The sequence below is a fragment of the Rhyacophila brunnea genome, unplaced genomic scaffold, assembly GCF_057557595.1.
Source record: "Rhyacophila brunnea isolate RB1 unplaced genomic scaffold, BYU_Rbru_1.0 scaffold_14, whole genome shotgun sequence".
Taxonomy (NCBI): domain Eukaryota; kingdom Metazoa; phylum Arthropoda; class Insecta; order Trichoptera; family Rhyacophilidae; genus Rhyacophila; species Rhyacophila brunnea.
In genome coordinates this window covers 11,395,944-11,407,572 of record NW_028232796.1, presented here as the reverse complement: position 1 = coordinate 11,407,572, position 11,629 = coordinate 11,395,944, and the positions used below count along the sequence as shown (strand labels likewise).

Genomic DNA, 11,629 nt, shown 5'->3' with positions numbered 1-11,629 from the left:
CCACGACGCTATAGGCCGACGCAATAGTGTTTACATCATTCAAAACTTGAATGCCTGATTATAATATTATGCAAGTTCTCATAATATTTAAACTACTTAAGTATACTTAGTATTATTATTATTACAATGTAGCAGTTATAATATTTTTTTCAAACTATTGTATTATAATATAAATTGTAATATTTTCAATAACTCGCTCATCAAAATTCACATTTTGTTTCCGAAATATTAAAAACCATTATTTTATCATTTTTTTAAATATAGTTTAAAAATTGTACTGCGAATAGTTCATGTTTGATATAATATTTAAATTTCTTTATTTTATTACGAAAATAAATCTTTAAATTTCAGCAATATTGAAAAATGTTTACAACCCCAATTAAAAGCTTGTAAATACAATTGGAAAAAAAATGTGCAAAGTGTGTGAAGGGCAGTGGCGGAGAAGGGGGACGGATAGAGGAGGGGCCACAACCAAATAATATTCATTGTTAATGTGCCAACTTACAAAAAATATGTTGTTAGCAATAATAATAACAGTAATAAGTACAGGGGTGCGCCAACTTAACGAAGGGTCGACGGGGATTCAAACCAGTGTCCTCCCGACAGCCGACCGAGTACTATCGCGGATAACTAGCCCAAGTTTTGCTCTATATATTTTTATTCAATACAATTCAATTTACAATTCTAATGACTTTTATAAAAAAAATGTGAAGATGTATTTTATAGTTTAGTAATTAAAAAATAATGTATTTTTATAATTATTAATACAGCATAAATGTGTGTTTCATATTGAGATAAATTACTCAATAATTAACTGCAGTGGTGTTTAAGAAAAACATTTTTATAAACAAAGTTCAGTGACAGAATAAATATGTCTCGATCATTTTTTGTCGACTCTCTGATCAACAATACTCCACGTGATTTTACATCGTCAAAAATGTCAACGGAGACATTTCTTCGAGCACCTCCGCCGGTCATCGACTCAAGACCACCTCCCCCATTACCATCATCGCACGCCGGATACCTCAGCACATACCTTTTCTCCTTGGGTCTTCAGCATCATCAACAACTGTTCAATCCAATGTTCAGTCACTTAAACCACAAGAATTCGTTACTACGACCAATACCAAATTACGTCAGACCAAATATACCTCCGCAAACGTTGATTCCTGAATCTGTAGCAGCCTTAAATGATAGACTTTCACCTTCTCAAAACAACCACGTCTCTCCACCACTGAGACGTCAAAATTCTCCACAACAAATTCGACAATCACCAGCAAAGCGGCCTTATTCTAATTCACCACCTTACTTTATGCCTTCGCATCATATGAAAATGTCACCGTCAAATTTATCCGGCGACGAAAGCAGAGAATCAACACCGACGCCACCTTTACTAACCACTGAAGAAAGGATATCCGGAATAACACGCGAGAAAAAACGACTAGAAATGAAAGAAGACTCAAGTAAACGAATCAGAACTGCATTCACAAGTACACAGTTATTAGAATTAGAACGAGAATTTTCTTTAAACATGTACTTATCACGACTGAGAAGAATTGAAATCGCAACTAACCTACGACTGTCAGAAAAACAAGTAAAAATCTGGTTCCAAAATAGGAGAGTTAAATACAAGAAAGATGATTTGCCTGCTGGAGTTTCCGGTGGGCAGACGACGACTCCTGGAAAATGCTGCTGCTTGAGGTCATGTGGATCTTCAGGGAGGAGGTCTTCGAGGTCTGAAACTTCGTGCGATGAAGAACATTCTTTTATTGATGTAATGAAAACAGACGATGCGCAAATAACAGTTCTACATTCTTGATAATTGATTATATTATTTATGCAAAAGTCTCAATATTATGCTTTTAAAGACCGTGGTAAACTATAAGTGATAAAATATTATAATCAACAGACAATTTTAATTTCAATCATATTTAATATTTTTTAACAAGCTGTTTTTTTTTAATTTATGTACCTATTATTAATTTTATTCAGTTCCTTACACATTAATACTTTTTAGTAAAGATTTTTTATTATAAAACATTACCGACTAGATAAAATCAAATAATTACCATGTTAAAAATTAAAAAAAACAATACCAATATAATAATATGTAAAAGAGGCTAGGTAATAAACCCTATTAAGTACCTAGTGATCCTCATTTATTTTTCTAAATATATTAATGTTATTGCAAGTAACTTATAGTCTGAAAATGTAAATCTTTGGTCCAAAGAAACCCTGTTATAATATTATATAAATAATATATATCATGTAAGGAAATTTTGGTTTTAAGTAACACTATTTTTTTCAATAATTTATTGTACTTATCTCAATATGAAACTTAGATATATTCATATATTGATGAAATACATAAATGTATGATCAAGATTTTAGCAGAGATATAAATAATAACATGTTCCCTGTAAATAATGTCTAGTTTAATATTTATTAATTCCTGATAAATGTATAAAATCTTTATAATAAAAATCATATATTTAAATAAATGAAATCTTTTAATTATTTTCTGTTATTGTAAATAATTTTTCATGCTATTTCTATAATATTTAAAGAAATTATTATAATTTTTCTCAACCTCAATATACTCATGATCTAGATTTAAACACACACTGAAAAACGATCTGTAAATTTTCCAGATGATGTAGTATTCAAACTTGTGACACAGTTTCAGAAAAATATATTCTGCAAGTAGGCCAATGTGGGAAAATAATGCCAAACTTTATCTATACACATTCAGCTGCCGCTATATGCACTAATGCGCACAATCATTATTACATTTTATTTTATATTTCATTTTTCAATACCGATTGCAGAAGGTAGATGAACGTAGTAACGGTAAATGTGAAAATAAAATATATTTTGTAAAACTTAACTTATTTATTGGTTTCAAAGTAAATGTATTTTAATTTCAAAACAATTACGAAAAACCGGCAAGCACACTTATGTTTTAATTTTTTTTGCAAACATAGTATTATTGACGTAAAATAAAATGACCTAGAACACATTAAATGTATTAAGGAAGCATGTTTTAAGTTAATAGAAGAGATAGATTTTTGAAACTATCGACTTTAAATTTGGCTGTATAGTGTAAGTATAGTATTTATTTTCTACTAAGCTTTATTTGTCAAATATGGAAAATATTATAAAAGTTCCTACCTATTGAACCGATTATAAGAAGCATCATTATTTTTTTTACACGAAAAATAAAATAAAACATTATAAAAAATCTCATACAATGACAATAATAAGCAGTACATAAGTAGTAGGTAGCAGAATTCAAGAGTCTAAAACTTTTACAGATGTTTCTAAACCGAATTATAAGCGAGGATTGTCGGTTTTTTTTCTACAAAATATCATTTATGAAAGCGAGTCCTGAATTCAGTGAGAACAAAAATGATGGGAAAAGGTACAGTAAACAGTAATTACTAATGAGTACCTTTATTTCAACTCGACATTATATCTGTTTGATGACATTTATATTAATTAATTCATAGATGATTAATAAATTTAGAACATGGCAAAATCATATTCGGTAATTACTACTAAAATAAACAACTACCAATCTAACAATAATGATTATCCTAGTAAATGATTTTCACGAAATAACACATTAATTATTTCCGCTATTTTAACACACCATTCAAGCTAATTAATTGATTTCTCCTTACCTGCTTTTGAACTTCATTTTGTTCCGAAATCAATTAATTATATTATTATTATACTTCAAGAAGGTGTCAATGATAAATACATTATATAATTATCTACTAATGACTTATACATACTAAAACTGACCATTACTTTATTTTTTTTAATTGAATCTTCTTCAATATAATTTGACTACCTAATTGACTAAGTCGGATTTTATTAATTACAATAATTTTACAGTCATTTGATTTGATAACAATACTCATTAAATTTTAATCAATTAGAATTCATAGAAATGATATGAAGAGTAGTTATTATAATAATATTATATTCACTTATATTTAAATTATAGCTGTTAATTGTATACAAATTCTATGCCATTTGCATTTTAAACTCAAAAAAAATAGAATTTTTTCAATAAATTCAGGGTTTTTTTGGTGGTAATTCATGATAATTTTTAAAAATATTATTAACTTTGTATTTACCATAAAAATGATATAATATATTATACGTGAATCATAGTGACGTGTGATTCTGTACCGACGAAGGGCATCACCCCGCATCACCTATTTATGAGTTTTAGATATCCGATAATTATATGACTAATATTCGCTCCAGTCAACCAATCCCTTTGGAACGATGTTAGTGTCATTTAAAAAGAACGATGCCAACACCCAAATGATTCCCTTGCAAAAATTTGATACCATTCTACCTACAAATAATACATCTACAGTTACATAACTAAATAATTACAAGATAAAAAGAACTTTTTATATACAACGTTTTTAAATTTTCTGTTGAATCATATACTTAAACTTGACTTGACTAGCTTAAACGATCAAAAAAAATTGTACTTGATAGAAATAATACTGAAATGTCATTTTGACATGTCATATTGATTTCCATAAACGCACATATATATTAATAATTTAGTTGCTAGGACTCCAGACCCCTAGCAACCAATAATAGTGGATTGGATTACGGATTTCTTCCAAAATAACTTTTCATACAAAACAGAATTAACTGAAAATGAATTAAATTCTACTTAAAGATGGCTAAAAATAATTTTAAAAAATGCATTGGCATCGTGTTCTGATATATTTTAAAAGTTTAAAATGTCTAGCTAGTCGGGAAGTTAGTTAAAAATCGATTGCAAGATTTGTACCGGACAAATAGGAATACGAGCTAAGAAAACGTTGTAAAATGGTGTGTACGGTAAAAGGCACCAAGAAATCAACGCCATGAATGTGTAAAATTTGAAGATTCTCATGGATACTGAAAGAATCGCATGCGGCGCAATTTTCTTTCATGCTATTATTTATTATTTAAAAATTACTATTTTTTTTTGTTATATCTTAATACAAATATGTATTCAACTATTAACTGTTATTATGGAGGTGACAATTTTTGTTTGATGACCTGGTGGTAAACACTTTAGCTCAAACAATTTAAACAAAAAGCCCTGCATTCAAACACAATAATTTTCTGACAATCGTCTAGCATAGAACCTCGTATGATGACGTAGGTATTATGAAAGTGTTCACCACTAAATCATCTGTTTTTTTTATATTTTGATTTAATTTATTTTATTAGATAGTAGAAAGACCGATTAGCAATACTTACTCTACGTTTGATTCAATGACTCACTTTTTTAAGTAATATGTTTGTTATATAAGAACACAAAATAACTTGTTTGCCTTGTCAAGTTATTGTATTAAATGGTAGTTTTGAGATTAAGCTCTACATTCACAGTTAGTATAATATATTTTATTACATGGCCAGCCTTGTACACATTACAAATACTAGCGTTTCAAAATAAAGTATGATTTGGGGTAGACACTTCTAGTTTTGGCATTCCGACGCAGGTTCGAACACTATGGGACGCTGAATATTTGACGTCGCGCCGTTTCCGTCCCACGCTGCTGCGATGTATAAATTACAACTATTTCCGGTTGCACAGACGCTGTGTAGGCGGTAGCAGGCATGGAAAATTTCGCAACGAATAATTTCACTTTTAATACTAGGCGAGTGTATATTTATAGTAGATTTCTAATTGTTTATTATTTATAACCAATTGAAAATGTTAAATAATTAATCAATTTCATCTTCTAGATCAGTCGTTCCCAAAGTGGACCTAACAGACTTCTATGGGTCTTTGTGACCGCTGAGGGGGTTTGTGGCAAATTAAAAATAATTTGGGGGTGCGTGGATAACGTCAGGGGGTTTAATATAGGATTAAGGTTTGATATAAAAAAATATTTCTGACACATTTTTTCATTAATATGGATGTTAAAATAAATAGCAGTTCGTCGGTTGTCTAAGAGTGCATGTTTGGATCAATTTTATGCACTCTTTGATTCAATTTTGAAATTCCTAAAAAGTAAATACAATGATAATATGCGGCTCAATTTAATTAATTCACAAAATGTCTTAGCTTATACTGACTTATTTTTAAAACAAAAGTTATAATTTCAATATATACTAGATACTTTAAATATCAAAATGTTTTATTTATTTATTAACTGTGTCCGGTATAACCGTAATGTGCCCAATAATATATAGTACCAAACATAATTCACAAAATTAACTGATCTAAAGAACATTGTATGCAGACAATTTTGAAACAAATAATGAAAACGTTTTCAATATTATCATGCTTTTTTTCATTTTATTGAGATGAGAGATGTTAAACCGACATTTTAAAATTATATCAAATGGCTTACTAATCAATGATAAAGTTCGTGAAGATCGCTGCCTGATAGTCCGTCAGCTCGCAATTTTGATCCCAGACAGACGTCAGTAAGTCTACCATACAAATGATTTTGAGGGGTAAATTGAGGTATGCAAAGGTGTACTCGTTGGGTGTGTAAAGTACTGACGGAAGCTCACTAACAAAATCGTGTGAAAAGCGCTTAGGTCTTTTTGAAGCTTTTGGACTCATTCAAATGGGATGTCCTCCGTCATCCTGCTCATAACTCCGACCTGGCGCCGAGTTATTTTCTTCTTTTTCTTCACCCGAAGCAACATTTTGCCGGAAACGCCGAGGACGTGGAGAAAAAGAGGAGAACATTTTTGAGGTCGGCAGGGCCGGAATTCTACTAGAGAATCGAGAACCTAGTGCCACGGCTCACCAAGTCTATCGATCGTAACGGGGACCACGTCAAAAAATATTGGAGATATGTACCTAAATATTCGTATGCTTTTTTTGTAAAAAAAAAATCTTCCTGATTTTTTAAATGATAAAGGTCTTTAATTTTTGGACAACCTCGTATATACTGGCGTCGGTGGGATATTTTGTTTGAAAAAAAATGCTTGTCGCGTGTAAAAAATCGATGCTCATAAGGTGACACTTCGTATCTGACATTCAATACTTTCGATGGGGGGACATGCTCGTCGAAGGTCAAAATTGAGTTTTTATTGTATTTTCAAACCATGATCCTGGACACTCCTTAAACGTTGTAGATAATCTATTTATATAATTTTGAAGCCTTATTATCCTTTATAGTTATTTTAAACATTTGATGACTGCATAAAGTATTTTTGTTACATAAAATAGTATTCTTTTAAACCTCTCGCTCTAATGTTTTAGAATATAGTCATATTTCGGTACATAACTGTGCAGTGGTGTTAAGATTTTTTACATTTATTAATTTTTAAACGCATTTATAAAACCATTAGCATAATTTATTACGAGATAATTTTTGTAAAATATTCACGATAAAAAATTATATTGATAATCTCTGTGATCCCAAATTTGACAAGAATTAGGCATTTTATTATTCAAAAAATCGGCAAAATTAACACATTTGAAGATGATTCTAAAGATATTTATTATAAGCTATGTCTTTGATCATTCAAGTGTGATAAACATCTTATGAATAATGATTGTTTTATAATAATTATTGACCTAAGAATAAGGTAGTGTTTTTTTGAAATACGCCATTTCTTTTGCCATTCCCCAGTGGTTAAGCTACAACATACGGCCGTAGCCATAAATTGACAAACTATAATTAAAGTAGGGAGTAAAATTATGTTAACGCGCGTTTTTGAACATGTACCTAACCGAATTTTTTTTTATTTTTTTTTTTACGGTACATGTTCAAACACGCGCGTCAATATCATTTTACTCTTTACTTCAATTATAGTTTGTCAATTTATGGCTACGGTCGTATGTTGTAGCTTAACCACTGGGGAATGACAAAAGAAATGACGTATTTCAAAAAAACACTACCTTATTCTTAGGTCAATAATTATTATAAAACAATCATTATTCATAAGATGTTTATCACACTTGAATGATCAAAGACATAGCTTATAATAAATATCTTTATAATTATCTTCACATGTGTTAATCTTGCCGATTTTTTGAATAATAAAATGCCTAATTCCTGTCAAATTTGGGATCACAGAGATTATCAATATAATTTTTTATCGTGAATATTTTACAAAAATTATCTCGTAATAAATTATGCTAATGGTTTTATAAATGCGTTTAAAAATTAATAAATGTAAAAAATCTTAACACCACTGCACAGTTATGTACCGAAATATGACTATATTCTAAAACATTAGAGCGAGAGGTTTAAAAGAATACTATTTTATGTAACAAAAATACTTTATGCAGTCATCAAATGTTTAAAATAACTATAAAGGATAATAAGGCTTCAAAATTATATAAATAGATTATCTACAACGTTTAAGGAGTGTCCAGAATCATGGTTTGAAAATACAATAAAAACTCAATTTTGACCTTCGACGAGCATGTTCCCCCTTAATCAAATTAAATAAAAACAAAAATACAGTTACCTTAAAAAATATACTAAATTATTTTTGCATTAAGCGTATTTTCGTCTTAATTTCATTTCATGTAATAGTTCTTGTCTGGCTACGTAATTTTACTGTCGCAATTTGGCCTCGTCAGTGCGCATGGAAGAGAGTTGCAACATTGCATCCGGTTTGACCATATGCCAAAAGAGACGATTTTCAATGTGCGACTGGGCTTAAACGAATTCGCGTCAAGGCTTGCAGACGACAAACTAAGATGGAATGATTCTCAGACTTAAACTAAGTTATTGCTTTCAAAGTGCTTATAAAATAAAACGACTTAAAATACATTAAACATATATTTCCAATTGATAGAAAATATATATAATATGGTAGGTATATATAAATATAACCAATTTTGTAACCAGCATTCAGCTTAATACTATTTTACAAGCACAGAGAGATGGATTTGGTACATATTAATGCATTTACATACGGGTATGTATTTCAACAATGTTTATTATTACATATATATGATAATCATAGATGATAATATGTCATTGTATTCTAGTTTAAAGTTAAGAGAAATTGCAGTAGCTTTCTTGTTAAGTTCTGAACTTCTGGCCTAAAGAAAGTTCATATTAAATTCATAACAGATAGTTTCAACAGACCAGCGACGCCACAACGGTTCAGTGCGGTTCTGTTTTGTGTAATAGGCGTCGTGCAAATGGTTTTCAAAATGTTTTATTACAAACAGAACTTTTGAATAAAATATTAAAGTAAAAGGATGCGAGGTAGGTAGTTATTTATAATAAAAAAATCTCACTGACTAAACATATTGCCTTTGTTATTGGTACTTATTCCGCCAATTTAAAAAGTCTTAACCGATAATGAACGTTTACCTAATTAGCACATGTCATTATCTAGCAGTTGTTGTTCATTGCTGTCATTTATTTTAAAATATTTTTTAAATCATTCAAATAAATTTTAGAATTTAATCCGTTTTGTATTAAAAGATATCATATAAATGTCTACAATCGTAGCCTCGTCAGCAACATCTCGACGATGTGACGTCATCGTTAATCATAAAACACACGTTGCCAAATGGAGCTATGCACATTGGTCGAATGCGACTTTATAGTTTGAAAATAACATATAGTGCTACTAGCTAGCAACAAATTGCATGCGTCTCGGGCTGCAAATCGAAGACACCAGAATGTATACGCACACCTACGAATTGTTCATTGTATACTGTCGCTAGGTAGATATGCGCGGTCTTCATATGCAACATCAGAGCGACGTTACTAGATTTGATACTAGGTTTGATTGATGGCTGTAGGGCAGACAAGGTGAGTTTAGATATTGTGAGAGCCGGTTTAGTCTTTCGTTCAAGTATGCCATTTTATTTTTCTCTATAATCTAACCTTTGTATGGCGAAAAAGAGAGATTTATAAATGCCAAAAAAAAAATACGTTTAACTAGTCGAGGACCTTATTCGCATCCCTATAGAAAAAATATCTCCGTATCTGACCTATATAACGAAAATGACTTTTTGATGTAATAAAAATAAAAAAAATATTACCCATCGACTGTGAAATTCCCGTTTTTGTAGTTATTTTATTAAAGAGGATACAGCCATATTAGTAATTAAGATAGTACTAACTATTTAAGCTTTTTAATGTATTCTTCTTCTTATAGAGCCATCCCCTAGCGGAGGTTGGCCACCATCAAGGCGATCTTATCTTTGTCGTCTGCTACCCGGAACAGTTCAGTGGAGCTGCACTCGTACCAATCACAAAGGTTCTTAAGCCACGAAATGCGGCACCGTCCTCTGCTACGCTTCCCATTGACCTTTCCTTGAATGACAAGTTGGGGAATGCCGTATTTTTTTCTCTAGTATTTATTATTACCTACATACTTAAAAATAATAACCAATTAATACATAGAAGAAAAAATCTGAAATATTATACAACTTTTTAAAAAGTCACTTATGATAATATATTAACATTTTAGGCCATCAATGTGCTTATATGTTAAATAAAATTTTGCTGTGTACTTCACTACCTACCTGAAAATTATTATTTTTAAGTATATGTGCATAAAATAATTACTATTGTATACGTTAAAAATTAGGTGATATTATTTTGTATCTAATAATATAAAGAATTTGGAGGGAATAAATACTTAAATGCTTATTCATCTAATAGAATTATTCCACGATTTTTTTGACGTTTTCGAAACACATAGGTATACCAATTATTTTAATTTGGGGCACTACTTGCACGTGCATTCAGTGTCTCGGTGAATCTACCCTTGATCATATCAACCCTGATAACATCTTATATTATCTGAAGACAATGTTTAACGCACTCCCCTTCTCTTTCTATCAAGACTACAGTTACACACGTTCAGTTAAAAATGTTCAATAGCTGTAGTTATCTTATATGATAGTTCTGAAGATTGGTTTAAAACGAAAAAGCTGTCAATATAAATAAATCAAATATTATAGAATTAACAAAATATGACTGTATAATAATTATAATGGAGTTCTACTAGGTAAACGTAAATTTAATTAATTAATTTACATAATTTCAAAACATCCCATACATATACAAAATAGAAAAATCGTTTTGTAGAAAAAAATTACGACACCCAACGGGACTTGAACCTGTATCTGCTGGATTCGCACCAGTGTGCTTTTCAAATTAAGCTACGGGCATTTTAGTTAATTACGACAATTTAAACTAGTAGTTCTTACATTAAATGCTTATCGAATTGCGTTATATTGTTGGCTATCGGTTTTAGTATATTAAATTATTAAGGTAGGTACGAATTAATTTCTTAATTACTAACCGACGTCGCAGATTACTCCATTATTTAGTTTTTATAACGTACTTAGACTTGCAAATAATTTAATAAACTATTTTTTTTTATTGAACGAATAAGACACAAGATTTCAGAATGTAACATTCTTTATTTAATTAATTAATAATATAACTACATGGAAAACACAAAATTAAAAGGAAGCTTTTGGTACCGGCTTAATATCTTGAATTCACGGTAAAAATGTGAAAAAGTCTTACGTAAATATTATACAAACTTTAAATAAAATTCTAAAGTAATATTTTTCTACTACAGTTTGTTCGAGAGCTCGCGTCAAAGGCTCCACAGAGTTTTCCTAAGCCAACACTATTTCACTTTTTCA

At 30.2% G+C, this 11,629-nt stretch overlaps 1 protein-coding gene across 1 annotated transcript; it reads left to right on the top strand.

The window, feature by feature from the left end:
• Positions 1–871: 871 nt before the first annotated feature.
• Positions 872–1,819, top strand: LOC147075624 (uncharacterized). The gene has a single exon (XM_085942354.1). The coding sequence runs from the start codon at positions 872–874 to the stop codon at positions 1,817–1,819; it is 948 nt and encodes a 315-aa protein (XP_085798480.1).
• Positions 1,820–11,629: the final 9,810 nt, after the last annotated feature.